Source organism: Apostichopus japonicus, chromosome 6 (genome assembly GCF_037975245.1).
Source record: "Apostichopus japonicus isolate 1M-3 chromosome 6, ASM3797524v1, whole genome shotgun sequence".
Classification (NCBI taxonomy): domain Eukaryota; kingdom Metazoa; phylum Echinodermata; class Holothuroidea; order Aspidochirotida; family Stichopodidae; genus Apostichopus; species Apostichopus japonicus.
Genome location: NC_092566.1, coordinates 8166369 through 8189402, shown reverse-complemented (window position 1 = coordinate 8189402; position 23034 = coordinate 8166369). Strand labels below are relative to the sequence as shown.

The following is a 23034-nucleotide window of genomic DNA, read 5'->3' as shown; positions in this document are numbered from 1 at the left end:
CAATCACAAACTTTGCGATGTGAGTACTTCACCTAGGCCTAGGCCTAGTACAGTGAACTAAGATTCGTATCACTAGGCCTAGCCTAGTCCATAACCAGGACTGTGGGTCACACCACACAGTTCTTACCACTATGTATGGTGCACTGTGCAGTGTACATACACACATAGTTAACAACACTGAAAACAGAGCATAAATTTCAGGCATGAAAATGGTCTATTTTTAACAAGTTCTGATCAAGAAAGTTGGGATGTTGGGATGAGATTTGTTATAAGGTGCATAAAAATATCTCTGCAAAGTTTAGTGAGTATATTCCTTAAATTGAAGGCTCCAGCGTGGCAAGACAAATCGGGGATCTACGAAGCACAGTGTGCAATACAAAGCACCAAGGGCTAGCCTAGCCCCCTAATGAAAAACTGCTTGGCTCCATTGAGTCATGAGCTTGTTTGGATTATTATTTATGAAAATTTGGGTGGCGATCTGGCAGACCATTGAAATGATTAATCATTCTGCTTTGCACTTGATGATTTGAATTGAACTGGTCCAGAACTCCACTATCTTCTATGAAATAATATTGAAAAATTAGGTTACTAAAATATCACTGTAGGCTACGTAAAAATATTTCCTAGAACATTGTGTCCTGTTAGAGGATAGCAGGTAAAAATAACAGAGTCAACTGGAAACCATAGGCCTAATTAGGCTCAGGAATCATGTTTGTCCATGTCATACATAGGTACGGTATACAGATCCTAATTCATATTCTTACAACCGGGCAGTTCCAAGCAAAAGAGGACATAACCCAGGAAATTCAATTTGACTGAGCCTAGGCCTAGCATTTTACCGTAGTTGGCGGGCAACTCCCCCACCCCCCGGCATTCCCCCCTCAAAAAACAACTCTAATTTTCGACTTCTGACAACATATTTATGCTTCTGTTGGGGGGGGGGGTTGTCTGGGGGTGTTGTCTGGTCACGATTACCTTATCCATTAATAATAGAAGCCCATGCCTAGTAATAGAGGCACAATTGGTATTTTGAAGAATTTCTGACTTTTTGGATCCTATAGTATATAGATGCAGCTTTTTCAAGTTATTAGACATAAAATTCGTAGATAAAAGCCTGACTCTCACACAAAAATATTCTGAAGTAGATCTTTTCAAATTCCAGCAGCAGCTTAGTTCTCATGACGCTGAAATATCCTACTCACATATACCATATGTTTGCGATGTGAGTTCCAGATTAGTGTAAATTCCTTACAGCACCCAGTTTGGGTCATATTATGGTGGTAAAGTCCTGTCAGCTGCAATTAATTATTCGTATTTCATACATTTGAAATAAAATTAGGTCATACCCACATTGTGACAGTGGCTGAGTGAGAAATATTCAGCCTAGGCTTCTGTGATGAAGCCTTATGAACCTTCTTCCAACTGCCACGGTATAACACTTATAGAACTGCCCACCCCACCCCTCTTTTTCAAAACCAAGGTCAGAAGAGTAACTGCAGCAAATTTCATCTTCCAGACGTCTGTCACTGAGAATTTATTCTGACCGACCTGGCTGGTGGGTAGAGGCAACCCCCCTCCCCCCATGCCTGCCTAAATGTCATACTGTTCTGGGAGTGTTCCAATCTAAATGTACAGTATTCATAGCTATTTTGGGTAATGTGCAACTAAAAATCCCCCCCCCCCCTCCACACTAGAACTACAGGTTAGTTTCCTGGTATATATATTAAAGTTGCGGGGCCTATCACTGAATAAAATTCAGCATCAATTTTTCCCTCCTACAGGCCCCCATCTGACTGATGCCAGCGTACTCCAGGAACCGACCACGTTCTCTGATCCTGGAGGAGAGGGAGGGATTAATTCATTTTTTTCCCGACGTGGCTGTTTATATCCGACCGACGAGACCAATTGTGATACCCCGAAACAATCCCCCTCCCCTGCCCCACATGTCACCTTTAACCCTGCGCTCTAAATTTTGTGGGACTGGAACACAGACAAAATGTGATTGGTCCATTTAGTTACCATAGCAACCAATTTTCAAAGACCTAGCTTCATGATTCTGTGCACCATGTCAGTACCAGTCACATGTCCAAATATCAACTTCATCAGCCATTGCTAGCTCAAGTTACAGTTAATCCCAATTTTGACCAATCACAGGCTTTGTTTGGTTACCATGGCAACAATGGAAGAATGTACATTATTCCGCAACTGTGCAATATGTGTTACAATATGATATATAACCAGTCATAATACAATTTTACCGTACCAGAATATCAACTGTTGAATTTGGACTTCCAAATGTGCCAACCTCATCCCCTTGAACTTGAGCGCAGCCAATCCCTCCCCCCCCCCCCCTCCCGTTCGACACTCGACGCCCTACTTACACAGCCTCGGCGCATAAAAGCACCACAACATGAGCAGGCCAAAAATAAAACCCAGAATCCCGCTCACATTTCTACAATGCCATCGAAAAATTCCCCTATCCACCTGAATGCCCATTCCCACACATACTGTATGTTGCCCATTTGGCCCCAAAATGGCGCCCAAATTTCAGTTGTCGCAACTCTCTGTATATAAGGCTCTGATAGTCAACAAGGTCATATCCCCCCCCCCCCCCGCCCACTCGGAAGTACGGATCGCCGCCCATGCATATGGCACCATTTTGCATTTCAGCCCTTCTTCGAAAGCAAAAATTGTCCACCCCTCTCCTTAGACCCATCCCCCAGGACGGCGATCATTCATGCCTGACGCCCCCCCCCCCCATTGGAAAATCCTGGATACGCCCCTGGAATGAGACATTTGCAGCATACACAGAAGCATGGTCATGCATGTTCACTCATGGGCATGAGATACTCCGGGTGCTGAAAAATCTTTCCGCATGGATCTCAAAAAATTGATCCAAAGTCTGCGGCGTTTTACGTCGGTTCTTTTACTCGGAAATCTAAAAAAGCTGATGCTTTTGTTGGATGAGGGGGTATAACTGCAACCTCCAACAACACATAATTGTAGCGTTTTGAGGAAAAAGGAGTAATATCGTTGATGTTTTTGGCAGCTCAAGTATACGACTTTACAAACTAAATGTATAGTTGTGAGTGAGGTATACAAACGTTGACGTCACATGGTCACCTGATGTCTTAGGAATGTTTCAGGAATGTCTGAAATAGAAGCTGACTTTTCGTCCCATTTTTCCCGTATTTAACGTCTGAAATTGGTAAAGTTAATTACAGCAATGTAATTGGAGTCAGTTAAGGATTACATACATGAAAAATGGTGGGATTTTATGTTCATCGAAAAGTCTCCATAGTTGGTCTTTAATAGTCCCATTAACATATCGTATCACATACGTATAACAGCAGTACTGCAATCATGGCGTCCAGATATAGCGCGTAAGTAGGATAGTTGGTAGTGTGATGTTAACGTTAGACTACTCTAAACAACATACTTATTTCTACACTAGGCTAAGACTTAGCATATAATCCACTATTTGCTCTTCTCTAACCACAGTCTTTCAATTATTTTGTTGCACTTCGGCAATGACTGCAATGACAATACATCAACGGAAAGAAAGAGGATGTGAAGAAAACAGCAATATAATGAATAAGCTGTTCACTGAAGTTACTGAACAAGCTCAGTTGGCACTTACAGAGCACCGTACTTTGTTTAGCATATATATATTTCGTATATACAGAATATATTTTTCGTATATACAGAATATATTTTTCGCACAGAATAGAGCTTGAATGTTAGAGAATATATATATTTTCCGTACACACAATACAAATATATTTTTGCATAGAATATAATTTATTCTGTAGAATATATATAATTTCTGTAACAGAATTTTTATATTTTGTTAGAGACAAATATTTTTCTGTACCAGAATTTCAACATTTGAAAATATGCCCTGTAGTAAACCTGCCGTTCATTTTGGCCACTGCCCACTTCTCCACATTTCAAGGTGATTAGTTTGGAGCGTTAGCCGGTGTGTTACGTAATCAATTCGCCAAGCGTTGCAATGGAAACGAACGTGGGAAAGTCACTTGCACAGCTCAAATTTCCTGCGATCTATGGAGCGCCAAAAGGACCACGGTGACATGTACCACCACTAACTTGAAGTGTACTACTACTACTTCGAAGTGTACTACATCTAAAATGTCCCGTACTACTACTAATTCGAAGTGTACTATATCTAAAATGTCCCGTACTACTACTAATTCGAAGTGTACTACATCTAAATTGTCACGTACTACTACTGATGTCAATACCACTACCTCTAAAACGGAAGCTACTACTACTACTAAATTGGAGCGATGGCGCTATGCTCAATCTGTGATGCCGAAGTATGCAAACTTATATCGACGACTAGACCTTGACCCAATTAAAAGCGAGAATCGCACCTGGAATCTTGCATAAGATATAACCATAACAAAATTAAATGTTCAAAATGTCATTTGAAATGGATGAAAAGTGGAGGAATATATGAAGATGGGTTTCACAAATCGACAAATGGCAGAAATGCTGAGTGTCAATGAAAATACTGTGAAGAGGAGACGTGACTTACAATTGAGAAAGAAAGACTTAAAGCAGCATTTTGCGTCCTTTTCTATGATATTTCTCAACCTCACTGAATCCACTATGCCATAACGACATACATAACTAGCTTATCTATTTAAATCTTACTTCAAATGGTGGCATAAAAGTCGAAAAATTTGCAACTTTCAACTTTGTTTTTCTCCAAGATATTTTCCGCTGGGATCCCAATTAACCTAGCCCATAATATGAATATTTAAAGGTGGGATCGCTCGTAATTTCCTCGTAAATTCTGTCCTTCACACCACCCGATTCAAAAATAATATCAATACTACCCTCTACCGGTTCATCCTGTTGTCTCGTAATTTCTCACCAATCCCGTATTTACGGCTAGTAAGCAATAAACGGGTTCGGTTACTTGAACGGTGGCCTTGGCGAAATTCCTGCATAGTTTCTTGTCTGTGGCAGTACAGGGAGTTGTTATGGAACAACTCCCTGGTCAGTAGTGTGCGGTATTACGCCGCGTTTTCGTGTGTATTGTGTGATACAAAACTCTGTGCTTTGTTTTACGTTCAGAACTTTTTCACAACTAATGGGCTGTACAGTATAAGTTACGGTCGAGCTTTGCATCAGGCGTAATAGTTTGACCAGGGAGCTGCTACTCTAGCAGTTCCCTGCTTTTACTCTTTTAGGCCTACATGGTGAGCAGTCGAAGTCAAGAAACAGCTCAAGAAACTAATAGTTATGAGCTTTATGTCTGATTCACGCTGACTGGTGTCACAAAAAGACAAACGCGAATGAGTGAAAAAATTGACTGAAGTGATTACAAACTATTGGGTATCAAACGTAAAGTCAAGTCCGTCATGTGTAAACAATTGGTATTTCAGCCACTTTAGGTATTAATTATACATAGACAGAGTCACAGCTTACATTGTATTTTAGATATAAATTTTAGTTATATATCAGGAGGGAAAGTCAAAGCATTTTATGTCATATACCATATATAGATAAATATGTATATTTAATTATTTTTGAACTCCTGGCAACGGGCCCTTTAGGCGATCACAGAGCACTTGCCCTAGCTGCACCCTGTCCTCCTAACCGGTGCACGTAAACCCTGTCCTTGCACCCCTTTGACCCGAATTAAAAAATAACGAAACTTGAACGGAAAAGGGAAGGAAAATACGTTGCCATAAGGGGCGGCTCCACCCTCTATAGAAAGGATTGGCAAAAAGGGAATAAGTACATGAACAATAAACTAATAGTTATTTCCATTGAAAAGTGTCTCGATGAGCATCGGCCGTCAAAGCAAAAAACTTTTTTTTCTAAATCACGTCAGTGTATTGCTTTCCAGCGTACTGTACTCCCAGAATTGACTATCCTGCTTCTTGTTCCGAACGGCTCCCAACGAAATGCCAGAAAGTCGGCAACGGGGTTGGGGTGGGTTACCCAGCTCCACCATGGGGCACCTCATCACGACTGACTCGAATTACAACTCGAAACTTTAACTGAAACTGGATTGAATTAAAAAATATATATACTAGCTGTCTGCATGGATCATACGTATCTATACTATTGTGTGACCATATAGGCGTACGGTCTCTATATGTCAACCAGGAGAGACTGGGGGAAGCTTTTTTTCTTGCCACAGAAAATTAAACATTGCCCGGAAGTTCCTAGCACGATTAATTCATTTCAAACTTCGACGGCAATGAAGGACAAAGAGAACCATATAGGCCTATGCCTGACTATAAGATCATTGAACCATCACGAACAACTCTGAATAATCTTCCATTTGCGGATTCATTACATTGGGAATAAGGGGTGGGGGTGAGGCTTTCCATTTGATCCGCAAGTATATTGAACGGTCACCACAAGGGTGTATAGCTTGGGACTAGCACGGGGAGACTTGTCAACCTTGTGAACTTTTTTGGGGGTGAGATGCGGGGGGGGGGGCGGTGAATCGGCAAACTAAAACATACAGGGTAAACTGAGGGGAGGAAAGAGGTCAAAAAAAGAAAGAGTGAAAGACAGATGAAGGGATGGAGGAAGAAGGTAAAGAAAATGTGGAGATGGAGGCTATGGGTAGAGATAGATATGATATGAAAGTACAGAGAAAAAAAAAACAAGAGCAGAAAAATTGAGATCACTGGGATACTGTCAAATACACAAGGAGAATATACAATCTAAATACTGGAATTAAATAATGCACAACATAAATACAGCTTTATGACATCAACAAATCAAAGGGGAAGGATATAATGTTTCAAGGATGCTGGAAAATAAGACACAACAGAAGATGATTATGGTTTCTGATCTATTAGGCTTCTTCTCTCTACTGCTACCAGGATGTAAGAGACCACAGGGACTCGCACAACTCTTTAAGTTGTGATGACCTCTGACCCTTACTATGCCTAACTGTTATCTTGCCAGGAAATAAATACACCAGTGCATGAGAGGAGGTGAGAGACAGGACTGATTGATCGTGTCGATAGGGGTACATGTGATTCAAGAAGATAGATGTAAAGATTAGCATCGTTTGGACACTTCAAATGGGACCCCCTCCCCACCCCCCACACCCTCCCCCACGTTCAAATCATATCCCCTCCTGGCAACGGAAATGAACACCAGTATAAATAAACCGATACAGATATTTATACACGCTGTGCGTGTAGGCCTATATACAATAATATAAAGCTGGCCATTCTCTGATTGTTACTCCTTGATTGAATTTCCCCAACCTTGCCCACCTTGACTTAGAGGGTGGCCAAGCTCCTGATTCACAGTCATAGCTACTATCGAACGAAATGGACGAAAGCAATTTATCTCAATCTGGTGATGCAGATGTATCAATAGCTGCTAATCCAACGTTTGTGAATGTCGCACAACCTGTCAACAAATGTCTGGGAAAAGTGCTTGTCCCTGCCATATGTATGATCTCTTTTGTTCAGGATCATGTAAATGTGGCAATGTGTATTCGTATAGTCTGAGGTTTCTCTCCCATGCTGCTCCATATCTAATCCTACTGGTGACATTGGACAGAACATTGGCAGATGGCTTCTTGAGAGGTGTTGAAGTAACTGGATCAGGTGTATCTGTAGAGATTACATAAAACAAGAGTTACTAGATTGCAAGTATCCTGCTATAGCTTCTATGGCTGTGACTAAAATTATACCTTTTGTTTAGAACTTATCACACTTATGCAGCACTGGAAACTGATATTTCAATTTAAATGGTGTCATTGAGTTTAGAGGGCATTGAGGTTACAAGTATGTTGGTGAAACCAAGACCACCCTCAAGAAGCAGTTCTAGTCACAAATCAATACCATGAAAATGGAGACTCCAGTAGGGGAACACTTTCAGCTGCCCAATCATACCATTAAAGATGTGTCCCAACAGGTAACTAAATTCGTATTTAACCATCTCAGACACAGTACACCACAGCAGAGATAGAGAGAGTGGACGGAATGCCCTAGCACCATTCAACTGAATGGGCTCAATATACAGGAAGGACATGACTAACTTTATCCTGCTCCATCTCTGTATTCTGCTATAGTTTATTCGCCCTCTCTCCTTACTTAATCCTCGCTTTGTACGCAGTTTAGCACAGTTTATCTAAATACCTCTGCTTTCACTGACTCCTTTTGTTCAATACACCATTAACTTCTTTCTTTGTGTTCACCATGTCCTCTCTGTTCCAGGCTCTATTGTGTCTCTTGAATTTACTGTTACTAGTCAGTTTGCCTCTAAAGAAGATCCTGAGAATATCAGGCCCACTTACTTTTATAAATTTTCATACACATGTATGCTTTTTAGTGGATGAGCAATATGCTACCATTTTTTTCTTTTCTTTTGGAATTTAATGAGAATGAAATTGTATTATTTTTCTGATCACATCAGATCAGATAAGATTAGCACTGCTCTTCCAGTCTGTAATTCATGCAAGGATAAACATATAAATTTACCTTCTCCTTTCTGAGTGTCAACTGATCTTTCTGTGGTGACAGCTGCTGAGAATGCCTCTGTTTGACTTTCAGCATCTTTCCGGAAAAGATGCATTTGAAACCTATACAATGAAACAAAAAAAATTGTCCGTAAATCATATAACTGAAACAGTAATTTTACTGTACACCCAAGCTTAATTGTATGCGTAATGAATCTGGTAATGACCAAATCATTACAAACATACATGTTTTTATCATACCTACCCAAGAAAAAGTATGAAAGAGAAAAGTAACAAACAAACACTTAGGCAGATTTCAATAATAACATATTGTTAACCCACATTGATTTAAACCCAGATAAGGATGAGATATTCTTTCATACTCTTCTTCAACATATCCATAAACCGCGGTACCTTTCAAGAATTGTAAGGATAATTTTGTGTGCCCAACTGCTTGCCCAACAACTTGAGCTCACATGTCAATGTAAAATTTACTATGTAAACTTCCTGTCTTAGTGAACTGATTGGTTTCATATCGCTAAAAGATGTCCAGTCTTTTGATCAAAGTTTGATGTACACTCATTTTTTACCTACTGTGTAAGCTTCCTGTTTATGTGAGCAGTTGGTTTCATGAGTGAGAATTGAGATGCTAGCTTACTCCATGACATAAGCCCACCATTGTGAAAAATTCCTGTTTACATGAATAGCTTGATTTCAGACTACCATTAATTTAACACTAGATTACTCTCCACAAGAGATAGTTTCGGCCACCAAATTTAATAGATATTATAATTTTTGAACACTAAACATCAGATCATTCACAAGAAGCTGAACAAAAACAAGCATAGTACTGACTATATATAAAAAATATGATAACTTAGCACAGCATCATAAAGTATGAGCATCAGGCCTACACAAAAAAACTGGTACTTTCTTACCTCCAGGCATGGCTATATAAAGGTTTATATAGGTATAGCTATATGTACTATGGTCCCTCAATTTGTGAGGCTAATTTACCTAATTTCTTGCATAGCAGTTGGGTTCCTTCAAAAATCCCAAACACAGAAATGTACACATGATTGCTGGAATATGGAGGACAGACAGTCAGTAGATAACAGTATAACACCCTGTTGCCCAAATGAACCATTAAAACTTGATTGCATATATGCTGGCTGTGGCTGACCTTAGAAAAACCTAAGGTCTAGTTGCATACGCAGCGGTGTGAAAACATGTGAATCAGTTAGGAGTGATTCTAAATTATTTATGTAGATGCATTATTTTTATAGGAAAAATTGCAGGTCCATGTGGTTGTACTTGTACAGCACAGTATGCCTTCCTCACTGGTGTATATTACAAAATTAGGGAATACAGTTACTATGAACACTAACTTCAGATACTTATTACTAATACTATAGGTTATGTTATATGCCTAGTTAATTATGACTGGGCATAGGTGAGGCTTTTCTTCAAATGCTCATTCACAAGAATTATTCTTCAAACAAGGACAGCTGATAACAATTTAGAACCTGGAGGGGGTGGGGATGAACAGATCACCTAGGCCTAGTGGTTAGAAAATATATTTCCATCAATTTGTTGAGGCAAAAACAGTTTACTTTTTGGTGATGAGAAGGCCCAGCTTTCCATGGCATAAATATGAGGAGTGAAACTAAAGACCCCCCGTCCCTGTCAGTGTTCTTTAGGAAGGATATTTTAATTTTTAACTGTATAGAGTAAAAAGTGGCTATTCTTACGACTAGTCGTAAGAATAATTTCCGATACGCATGGGCAGTTGCCATTTTTATGATTAGGAGCACTGGCGGATCCAAGGGGGCCATGCCCCCCCCCCCCCCAAAGGTGAGCTAAAAAGTGTTTCCGAACATCCGCTAAATCATATGATTGGAAATTAAAAAAATCGAGAGGAATAGCAGTGGTAGACTAGTCTAAACCATTTCGTATTCTGGTTTAAAATTAAATGCAGAGCTCCCAACTGACCCGCAATTCGCGGGAATTAGACCCGCATTCTAACACCCAACCCGCTGACCCGCACAAGCGTCCGAAAAAACCGCATTGTAATTGTCAAGTATACATAAAAAAATTTGCATCAAATTTTGACTAAGCAACCATCATTTCTTTAGCATTTAGCATAATAGAGTATAAAACCTCCTTTACAGCATCATTTGAACCTCAAATTAGTCTATATTTCTTTTCATTGGGGCGAGCAGTGAACATTTTCATGCAACGGGAAAGAATGAATTATCACCTACTATTCAATTTATTGATGTTACACACAAAAAAATGCATATTTCTCAGAAAATTTTGGGTGACAAAAGCCTTTCTAAGTGCCACCATTTTACATGTAGGCATCACCAGGATTCCAAAAAATTCAAAAGGGGGGGACACCCCCTCCCATTATACCCCTCTCCCAGGATGGCAATTCGTGGCATGGACCAGCATTTGCCTTCTCAAGAGTTGGGAGCTATGTAAATGTATGAGCATGAGGATTTACAGTTTAACACCATTTTGCAGTTACAGGCTGGTTGTAAGAAATTTATAACCTATGAGAAATAAAATTTCTTGAGAAAGATGATCGGAACTTTGTTTTATAAATATTTTACAAAAATTACACCTGGGAAACATTTTTTTTAGAAGTAAATTAACATCACCATTGTACACTTTTGTGGCACCAAATTGCATCTGAGGGCATTCAGCAATAGAAAATTTTCCAAAGGGGAGGGGCGCACCCCCTCCCCTTAGACCCCTCCCCCATATCACTCTAATGCCACCTTGGCCCCTCCCAAACAAAGGCCCTGGATCCGCCAGTGATTAGGAGTACTAATTTTACAACGAGGAGTAACAATAACTTCCGGTTAGGGTTAGGATTGAGGTTTAGGGTTATGTTTAGGGTTACCCCTACTACATGCGCAGTTGCTTTATTTACTTTACAGCACATGAATTTGCCTTTGTCGTAAGAACAGTTTATAAATAATTGTTACCACTAGTCGTAAGAATAGCCACGGCCTATACAGTATCCTCATGACAAGCATTCACAAACAGTGATGATGATGACTCAGTAATACAACTTACTGCTATTTTGTGCTAGGATAAGTATGATAAGGTTAGCATACGCTAGGTCCATTGGAAAAATAATGAATGATAGGCCTAGTTACAAAGCCTAGGCTCATCAAATCATGTAGGCCTATGTTACAAATGGTCAGTTGTTTTCCGCATACGTTACTTTCCGCTGATTACTTTCCGCTGAAAAATTCTTCTGCGGAAAACACCTTTTTTCACCTTCATGTATACTATATTTTCCGCATATTTTAGGATACCAAATTCAGGCAGGATGATTAAAATAACATGAGAAAGTATCAAAGAACGTCGATAAAGGATGGTTAGACTGAGTTCATGTCAGAAAAGTTAAGCTGCTTATAATACAGAGGAGGCTTGGGGGTGTGTAATTAGGGATTATTAAAGAAGTATGTGGTGGTCGGCCGATAAAAGGGCAAAGGGACACCCGCGTTATGAAGGATTGACTATCTAATAAAGTATTAAAACTGCGGTCCGCGTAATGATAGTTTAAAAAAAAAATTGTAAAAGGCGGTATCTTTGATTTTCGCTGGAAATGGCTGTATAAGTAAGGGCTGTTTTAATAGTCGAACACGCATTTTGCACCACCTTTCTTACGAGTTACATCTAAAATAATGGCCGATTTATCCTGTTTTATCCTATTTATCCTATCCGATTTATCCTAATCAATTCAGTAAGTTATTCTGTCCCTCCAAAAAAAACGTTACTTTCCGCTGAAAAAAAACGTTGTTTTCCGCTGACAAATTTGTTTGCGGAAAACACCGTTTTGTTTCAGCGGAAAGTAACGTGTGCGGAAAACAACGGTACCCGTTACAAATACAATAGCATAGACACTGCGAAGTTCGAACACCTAAGCCTTAAAATACCCTAAAAACTATCTTCATTTTATTGACAGATATGTACGTACATACTTGCGCACGGGTCATTTTGGAGAGGAAATAACTGTAGCTTCCTAGTTTTTAGTGATATTGGCTCTCGCTTGCAGGTTATCATGGTGAAATCGTGTATTTCTTAGGGTTGTCCGAACTTTGCAGTTTTCTGTACTTCGCAATACTGACAGTTACCTAAGACAATACCCTGTAGTACTACTATGTACTAGTATTACCCTATACAGTTTTAGCCTAGCTTAGCAAATCATTACCTTTTTGTGTGATCCTGAAGCAAATGTTCTGCGAAATCTGCGTTGCTAACAGTAGTCAAATCGTGGACATGTTTGTAGAGTTCTTTCTCCATTTGCCAGTTTACGTAGGAACGTAGAAGATAGATCTTCGTGGCATCTCTTCGTCGCTGTTGTTCCTTTGCACTGCTGTTTTTGTCAGGTCCATGCAACAATGGCTTTCCTCCAATTGAACCTACGCTCGTTCCAGGATAAGGTCGTTTTCTTTCGCCCGATTCTCCTTGCCCTGATCCCTTTTCCATGATTGTCACTATACTCTAGTCTAATCGAATGTATTTGTACGAAAATCGTACAGTATTCTTTACTCAAAAGGCACACAAACAACAAACTATCGCGTACGAAAATCCTTTGCGGTAAACAATACAGTAATCTGAAATGCTGTGTTATAACATTGTGTGCATGGGTACGGGCTTGTTACGCATACGCTTGCCTGTGCTATTCACTGATCTAAATTTGCCACCGAGGTCACGTGATTAATAGGGGTCCCATTAAACCTCGCTGAAACCTCGATAATGCCAGCGCCCTCAAAAAAAAGTCTACGAGCGATATCGCCTTTAAACACTACGAACGTCATTGACCAATACGTAATCCAACACCAAGCCTGATTTGTGTACAGTCTATAGGCCTATGGCAGTTGTACCAGGGAGTTCCATAACAACTCCCTGGTTGTGACAACGCAAAGTCTTGAATCTATTTTTAGCAACGGCTCATAACTAAACCTGCATCTCTGATTGGTTGAATTCAAACTAGTGGGTTTGGGGTACTGTATGCGATTAATTTTAAATGTGGAATTTTGTCGTGGATGCTTTTCTCATTCTCTGCAAATATCCTTAATTACTCGCCAATTAACCATGTTGGCAGGGAAAACTTGGCTGATATCTTAGTTTGCTGTTTTGTATTTGATATATGTAAAAAACTCGATGGACATGTCAAAAAAATAGAAAACGGCGCCCAAACGCAAAATGCTGCTTTAAATTCAGAAAAGACCGGTGAGGTGCTACTGTTAATGAGCTAAACTTAGGCTTCCTAGACTTTTTCTATATGCTAGGCCAGGCTGCGGCTAGGATATAGTGTCTAATTTAAATGATATTCCAAAACTGCTACTTGTTTAAATTATATACAGGTCTAGTACCGTATGCATTTTATGTGTTCTACAAATGGCCTGAATATAGGCCTACTAAAGTACTAGGTCATGGATTAATTCCGAGCATAACTTAAGAGCCCAAATATAAGTTACCGTTTAAATTTAGATTTTGGCACAGTTATGTGTATGCAGAGCTTAGTATGCGTAGGATTAGGAGTATATGTGTACGTGTCAGTCTTCCTGTAGGAATATTCCCCTTCTCCTTGCCTTCATTACTAATACTATAATCACCATTGTCTGCAAGGGCGGCGGAAGCACTTTTAATCTGGGGGGGGGGGGGCACCGACATCAAAGGGCACTTTGCAGAAATTCGATTGGACTGATGCAGCCTTATATTTGGTACCCTTTATCACTCTCATTTGCGTATACACATCACTCCATCAACGCCCCCACCCCCCTTCAAGGTAAATATGCATACTAGCACTGCAATATCCAATGTGCAAAATGGGAAACAAGGAACAAGTTTTCTTTTGAGACAAAATGAGGTGAAATCATGCTACTGCTAAAGTAGGAATCTTCCGAATTAGAGTTTATTCTTGTTAATATCTTAACAATTTTTTTCCATTCGAAATAGCTTTGAGTTTGATCCACAGAAATTCATTAAAAGTCAGGGGCGTAGCCAGGATTTGCAAAGTTGTATGCACGACTATCTGAGCGGAGCGCCACCATTGGTTGGCGCGGAGCGTACAAGAAAATTTGTGGTTTTACAAACCCCTCAGATGGCCGGAAACGGCCCTTCGCGAGTGTTCATTCTGGTTCCCTGGCTGCTTACTTGAGACACCTCAATTTTTATGTAGAAAAAGGGCACATTTTAAACCTGAGGAAAAGTGGGGGGGGGGGCACGTGCCCATAGGCGTAGGAGCCTCATTTGATTTGGGGGGGGGGGCTGTAACGACTTGCCCGAAAAATATAACCACAATTTTTCGCACGCTCCGCGCGCGCGTCCCACATGTCAATGTGCACATCATATAGGCATTCATCGCTTATTACATCACATGCCAATAACATTAAACCTTTCGTGTTATTACCCTTCCATATTGGTAATAATTATTGGGGAAGTCGTTACAACAATAATGATAATAATATAAGTTTAACTATTGAAAAACACATTGTAAATTCTTCTTCTTTCAGTAGGTGCCAGTGGCGTAGCTAGGGGTATTGGTCAGGGGGGAGAGAATGCTCTGTAGGGGCGCTTTCGACACTATCTAAGCGGAGCGCCACCACCGGTTGGCGCGGAGCGTACAAAAAACTTTTGAGTAAAGATACTCCCTAGATCGCCGGAAATGACCCTTCCCAGGCCTAGCTTACTTGCAGATAAACGAAGAATAAATAGGTGTCATCGCCATTTGTCAGAAAATTGCACCAAACAAAATGTGACAAATGTCAATAGGTATTTGAGAGCGCAATAAAAAAAGTCAATAATCGCGAATAAGTAGAAAGTGGTAAAAAGCTGAAAAGAGCGCCAGCAGTCCATTTGAGTCCTTCAGGGAGGGGGGGGGGGTTCATCGGCCCCCTCTGACTGTATGGACGCTCCGCCACTGGTAGGTGCCCGAAAAAAAATTCTCAGCATATATTGCCCAAATTTTCACCAAAAAATTGAAAAACACATTGCAAATTCTTCTTCTTTCAGTAGGTGCTCGAAAAATTCTCAGCATATTGCCCAAATTTTCACCAAAAAATTGAAAAACACATTGCAAATTATTATTCTTTCAGTAGATGCCCGAAAAATTCTCTGCATATTGCCGAATTTTCACCCAAAAAGAAAAAAAAAACACTGCAAATTCTTCTTCTTCCAGTAAGTGCCCGAAAAATTCTCAGCACATTGCCCGAATTTTCACAAAAATAATTGGTTGGGGGGCTGCAGCCCCCCAGCCTCCTACGCCTATGCACGTACCCCCTGTGCCCCCCCCCCGGTTCCGCCTCCCTTGATTGTCTGTTTCCATTGGGCATCACAAAAATAAAATCCAGTGGTGGCAAAGCAACAAGATTTCGAAGCCCCAGCAGGTGGAACCATCGATCCCCAAGAATGTGCTTAATGTAGCTTCAGTTTTTAACTCTTAAAATTGTTATACACACTATTATTCACAAGCAGCAATTTCCCCTGCATTGAAATGTCAAGAATGCTTTTGATTCCCCAGCTGTGCCTTACTATATGCCATTTTCTATATTTGCCACAGACCTTAAAGGTATAAACTGTAAAATAGACATTTGAATCAACAGGGTATTAAAGAATATGTTTTCTTCATCATTATTTTAATGCAGATGCGCAACTAGATGACATGGTATCGGAAAGATTGTGAATAGCGCCATCTCTCCAATTTAGTAGTAGTACGTGACTTTTTAGATGTAGTACACTTCGAATTAGTAGTAGAACGCGACATTTTACATGTTTTACACTTCGAATTAGTAGTAGTACATGTCAAATTAGTAGTGGTACATGTCACTGTGGTCCTTTGGCGTTCCATAGATTGCTAGCTTAGCTTCATAACATGCTGTTCATGCAACACCTTAGGACGACTCACAGAACGAACGTTGTCGACGTTGTTGTGCATACAGTTCGTGACATTCCATAGAGTGCGGTTTGGTAGGCAATATGTATTTTATTACACAGTGGCCAACTGTAGGCTTGTAATTGGCTATAAGCTAAATTTAGCTAATTGCATCTGCCAAACTAAGTAAGTAGTTGAATCAGTAGGCGTGAATGTTACTACGATTACAATCGAGTTAACGGAGCTGACGAGTATTCAAGATCAAAAGAGCACTGACAAAATACCATGCTAAAAAACGACAGTTGAAAAAAAATCGACACTGAAAGGGAGCAGCGGTCGCTCCCCCTGCTCCCCCCTGGCTACGTCCCTGGTCATATCACAATATGTAAAGATCCTCATTAAATTTCATTGCGATAAGAAACTAGAACGTTTATTTGCATACAAAGACTATATATAATTAGGAGAGCGGAACTAATGCAGACAACTATATACCTTCAGCGTCTGTGTTTTCCTGTATGAATTGGCTCAAAGATTCAGGAAACACTGTAGTAGAAACCGGAGCATGGCTTTCTTAATCCGGGATCATTGACCCAAATTCGACTACTAGGGTAATTGAAGTGTTCCACAAATATCCCCAGCATACATGCATTTCTAGGAAAATATGCCCTGGCTTTCTTTTTCGACTGTATACCTACAGTACAATAATTGGATGTGTCACAATCATAATATACGATGGAAGTTCTAATTATAGGTTATTTTAAATAAAGAATGCATTGTCAAGTGCAGAGAGAACTTGTCTCGGACCCACGACTCAGATAACTATATAACACAACATCTTTTCCTATAGTATGCCTGTCTGGGGCTCTAGGCTACACATAGCAACACGTGGTGCGGGGCAGCATCCCAGTTCAACTTTGGAAAGTATTTTGCTCGCCCCCCTCCCCCTCCAGAACTCCCATTGCCACTCACATAAATGCAACTCACATTAATGTATAGAAATATCGCTTCGGCAATATTTTAAATTTTAAATAGTAACATCTCAAACTGAAAAGTCGAACTTATATACGAAAGAATCTTTTGGTAAAACGTCTATATACAAAGTAACACCGTTTGAAGGGACAGCCCAGTTGCCGCACACCGCACCTCCACCATCATGATTACAACTAACAATGGATATGATCGATGCCGCTCAATCCCTCATCCTGCCATCATCCCCACAGAAATGCTTCAGACAATGGAATGTTGTCATGTGGATCTATATTAATTTGTTGAAGGTGCGAACATAGGTGACTAACAAAGTTAAACACAAAGTAACGTATAACCAGCAAGAAGGGGAAATGCGATAGAGCTTCATCAATTAAACCTTATCCCACATCCCCACCCCCCCCCTCCCTCCCTTTCTCTCACTCTCTCCCATCACATGAAAAGCTCGCTTTACTCCGCTGCTAACGAAGTAGCTTGAATCCTGGATGGAGGGCAGGAGAAGTGATGACGTTTTGCTAAAACTCATGCATGGCTTACTTCAGAGTGGACGATATGGGTAAGACGTTAATTTCTTTCTCTCTTAATTTCTTCCTTTTCTGTTGATATCTGTTTCATAATCTGCTCCAATCTGGTGGTACGTTCAGTTTAATATTTGAACGTGTTAATGAAAGCTTCGTTATCTAAAACAAAATATATGAATACACCGAAATCGCACCAGGAATTATGATAATGTGCGTAAGACTTTGAAAATACATTAAATTTGTGTGACACAAAACTTTTTGAATTAATAACGCTTCAAACGCATTAGTTATAAGCAACCAATTGACCATTACCACATTCAGTGTTGCGCTTTGCAGTTTTGTTGGGCGGAATCGTCCGTGGATTTGGTATGTCTGGAAGTTTGCGAATGGAGAAATGGGGGTTCGAAACAACATCAAGCGTTCCCCGTGGCTGCTCTGATGTGATGATGAATGGGAGGCCGTCACCTACTTCACTGTTAAAGACCAACTATGGAGACTTTTCGATGAACATAAAATCCCACCCGGATTTTTCACGTATGTAATCCTTAACTGACTCCAATTACGTTGCTGTAATTAACTTTACCAATTTCGGACGTTAAATACGGGAAAAATGGGACGAAAAGTCAGCTTCTATTTCAGACATTCCTGAAGCATTTCCTAAGACATCAGGTGACCATGTGACGTCAACGTTTGTATACCTCACTCACAACTATACTTTTAGTGTGTAAAGTCGTATACTTGAGCTGCCAAAAACATCAACGATATTATTCCTTTTTCCTCAAAATGCCACAATTCTGTGTTGTTGGAGATTGCAGTTATACCTTATCCAACAAAAGCATCAGCTTTTTTAGATTTCCGAGTAAAAGAACCGACGTAAAACGCCGCAGACTTTGGATCAATTTTTTGAGATCCACGCGGAAAGATTTTTCAGCACCCGGAGTATCTCATGCCCATGAGTCCACATGCATGACCCTGCTTCTGTGTATGCTGCAAATGTCTCATTCTGTGAAAATTATATACTGTCGATAGCTGTGTCGGACCATGGTCGGACATAGCTAATGTGAAATTGACCGTAAACACGCCCTGGACGTCCTTACATGTAACATTATACATGGAGCTATAAACGTTTATAGCTCCATGCATTATATCACGCAATTGACAGTAATATATTTACTGTAAGCAGGGACGTGGCTAGAGGGGGGGTGTGGGGGGTGTCTCACCCCCCCAATCTTGGTAAAAATGACGATAGTTGGAAAATTTGAGTGTGACAGTCGGAATTTCCGACTGTCGGAATTTCCGACTGTCGACAGCTTCAATTCGGAATTTCCGACTGTCGCACTCTAATTTTTCTGACTGTCGCACTCTTATTTTCATATGTTCTTGTAATTTGTGAGTGGCATAAAATTTTCGATCAAAATTGACCTTTAATCAGTCATATTTACCACGTTTTCCTCGTCACATTGAGAAATTGTATCTCGCGATCCTTATACTCCACCATACAAAACTTCGTATGATTTTCAATACTCTAAAAAAAAAATACAACGTTCGCCAGCTTCAATTCGGATAATTTATGTATTAATTTTGCTATTGGGTGGGTCGACCCTGTTCGCTAGCTTCAAGTAAGTTCAGGATATACAGGGACGTAGCCAGGGAGAGCAGGGGAGCGACTGCTCCCCCCCTTTCAGTGTCGAAAAATATGTTTAAAAACTATTGTTATTACACTGCTAATACACGGCGATAACAATATTTGTTTTTACGCCACTGCACATCTGGCTGTCTTAAAAAATATGAAAGTTTATATTGTCCATCAGTTAAGTTCGTCAAATGTATTTCTGGTATATTATGTAAAAGAACATGTAAAAGAATTCGAACAGGAAACAAAATCTGCTGATAATATGATATCATATGATAATGATGAAACTGGCAACAAAATGCACCAGATCGCATCTAAGGACCTTCAATTGTTCAAAAATATCTCAAAGGGGAGGGGGAGACCCCTCCCCTTAGACCCCTCCCCCATATCAATCGCAAAAGGTGCTCCCTCTTTCAAACTCCTGGCTACGTCGTTGGGGTATACATTGTCTCTACGGTATACAATTAAAACACCAATGCTAATCTACGGAAGCTTAAAAGTGCCATCAACATAAGCAAAAACTTTGCCCCATAAGGTACAAATGTATCGAAAAAAGTTCGGAACATAAGTGCAGTCGCGAGAGATGGGGTGTCTGACTGACACTGACCGTATCGTTGACGATTAGTGCGGGGGGGGGGGGGGTACAAGGCAGCAGTCGGAATTTTCTGGCTCCAAAACCCATCCAGTTGGAATTTCAGCCACTACACCCCCCCCCCCCCCCCAATCATCAGGCCTTAGCTACGTCCCTGACTGTAAGAGATGACCATATATATATATACATACCGTGCCAAGGGTATAGCATTGTTAGTACATGTACGGTAGTTAGTTACAACTCTCGCCGGCGTTGGCTCACAGCATGTGTAAATAGCCATGTTAGGATTTATCTATTTCATTTGTTGTATTCCAGCATCGTGAGTTCGTGATACATGTGTAATATTGTCCGTTCTGTTTATTCCGACATCTGCATGTTCCAAGGAGTTGAATAAAAGCGGTAGTATGTAGCGATCGGACGTTTTATTTCGTTAGTGACTGTCTTGTGATTGTGGGATGTTACTGGTCAAGGCCTCTTTCAACTGGACCTAACTCTATGGAATTACACAGAGTCACGGTAGTTTTTCGCCCAGATTGAACAAGAAACGTGGATTAGGATATTCACTGCTAAATTTGTTTATTGACAGGATACTTTTTCTGTGTTTGTACTTTTGGATATTAAAACGAGTAAGTACTACGTAAGTATATTGTACCGTACGGACCTATTGACGCTACGTTATGTAAAAGATGCCTCCATTTGAGTGGAAATTTTGCTAATAAAATAAGCAATTTAACTAAAATTTCTGCTTATAATTGTCTTAAAACTTGTTGTTAACCTTCATGTGTTCTTGTTTTAAGCTAACAGCTTTTCAATCTCTCGAAATTGGAAGTCAAAAACAGTACAATTGTTCGCTATCTGTGTACAAACAGTGCCTATATCAGCGTTTGATTTTCGCGGTATACAAACTTTGACGTCACACGGTGACCAGAGGCTCCTTTGGGTCAATCTCTGTTTTCAGACATTCCAGAGGTTCATGACACGTGACTACCCAAAATGTCCTTTTTCGTGGTCGTTTCTTGATGGGTTATAGTAGGTTTTCGAAGATTATTTTTTACACATGTTGATTATGGGTATGTAAACTCCTAAATTAATGGAAAATCTCAACAACAAAAAATTGCCTCCATATTTGGTCTTTAAAGGAAGTCGTCAGGTGCTTGTATACTCTCGTCCGTCGGATGAGGACGTTAAATGGCGGTCACGGGAGCAGGAATGACGTAATCTGGTGCATTTACTTAGGCTATAAATGATAGCTATCAGTTCATCTGATTGTTGCAAGACCTAACATTTGTATCGCCAGGCACTGTCTTCACTGCAGTCTTGACCAGGGGCGTATCCAGGGGGGGCGCAACAGGCGCGCGCCCCCCCCTATTGGCCGTCACCAAAAAAAAAAAAGGTTAAGCAAAAAAAAAAAAAAAAAAAGAAATTGATGACGACCTTTATGTGAGATGTCGGTGATCGCTCAACCCCCCCCCCCCTCCCGTATGCTTTATTTTTTGTTTGCCAAAAAAAGGTTCTGGCGAAGTTCGGCGGCATAATAATTTTAGAAACATAGATGGTAATTGTGTTTGTATTATCACTATAAACACTAAATGACATGCCAGCCATACTAAATTGTGCATTTTGTGTCCATATTTACTGGAAATGTTGCTTATTATTAAGGTCGAAAAATGGATCACATATGGCCATGGGCGGCGATCCTGGGTGGAGGGGGGATATATCCCCCCATGAAAATGGGTGGAGGGGATGTAATGCACCATACCCCCCCCCCCCCCACCAAATGCCAGGGATAAGAATATTTTCATGCCTACATTTATGCATCTTCGTTAATGTACGGCTCTTTTTTAGCTTCATTTCTCGCCTACCATAAACGTAGTGCGATCTTTTCAAATAAAGCGTCTTTATAAAGCAAAAATAGTTGACTGTAGGCTTCATTGGCCCTATAACAACAAAATGTATTATTGCGCCCACGGTATTGATATAGTACATATATGCACCCTCATAGTATTCATATAGGCCCTATAGTAGGCCTACACACGTACATGTTCCCTCGAACAGCTGAGAATCTCATGTAACCAGGGTAATGCTTAATACACGTTTTACCTGGATGCCCTAGCAATCGGTACCTAGGAATGTAACTATGTGTAATTGTGTATTGCATGTGTATAGGCCTATAATAGCCTGCATGAGGCCATTTTCTTCATCGAATAATATAACAGAGCTCTCGAACATTCTAACGTTGCGCCTGAAACAAGATTGACTTGGGCAATTTTCCCAAAATAACACCCGAAATTAAAAAAAAAAGTATTTTGGATCCTGATTATGAGATATTTCGGACATGACATCCCTATTTTAAAGTTGGGTATATGCCGCTTGGAAACCTCGGGAAGTGCCGTTTCCCGGGCCATCTAGAGGGTTTGTAAATCCCAAAATTTTCTTGTACGCTTCGCGCCAACTCATGGTGGCACTACGCTTAGATAGTCAACAAGGTCATATCCCCCCCCCCCGCCCCACTCGGAAGTACGGATAGCCGCCCATGCATATGACACCATTTTGCATTTCAGCCCTTCTTCGAAAGCAAAAATTGTACACCTCCTCCCCTTAGACCCATCCCCCAGGACGGCGATCATTCATGCCTGGCGCCCCCCCCCCCTATTGGAAAATCCTGGATACGCCCCTGTTGACCACTATGTCTTCTCAATCTTGACCACTATGTATTAAAAATGATAAATATTGGTAAATCAACCCCAATTCGTATCATATGGGCCACTTCCATACCAGGCGTTGGGTTTCATCGCCTACAAATAAAATCTGTAATGTTACATACTCTATACTATACAGAAATACAAAAGTCTATACCGGAAATGATCAACTTGCAAATTAAATGGTCTCTAGATCTCTTAATCATTATTGACTAAAAGGAGGTCTGGGCTCTGCCAG

General features: G+C 40.4%; 2 protein-coding genes across 7 annotated transcripts in view; one reads left to right on the top strand and one right to left on the bottom strand.

Annotated features, from left to right (window-relative positions):
* The window catches only part of LOC139968872 (uncharacterized), a 57335-nt gene that overhangs the window by 24076 nt on the left and 10225 nt on the right, over positions 1-23034 (top strand). The gene's annotated exons all lie outside the window — the stretch shown is intronic.
* Positions 6831-13293, bottom strand: LOC139968857 (uncharacterized). Its single transcript, XM_071973432.1, has 3 exons — positions 12699-13293; positions 8493-8593; positions 6831-7622 (listed from the first exon to the last, which is right to left on the bottom strand). The coding sequence occupies exons 1-3, from the start codon at positions 12974-12976 to the stop codon at positions 7420-7422; spliced, it is 582 nt and encodes a 193-aa protein (XP_071829533.1). The 5' UTR covers positions 12977-13293; the 3' UTR covers positions 6831-7419.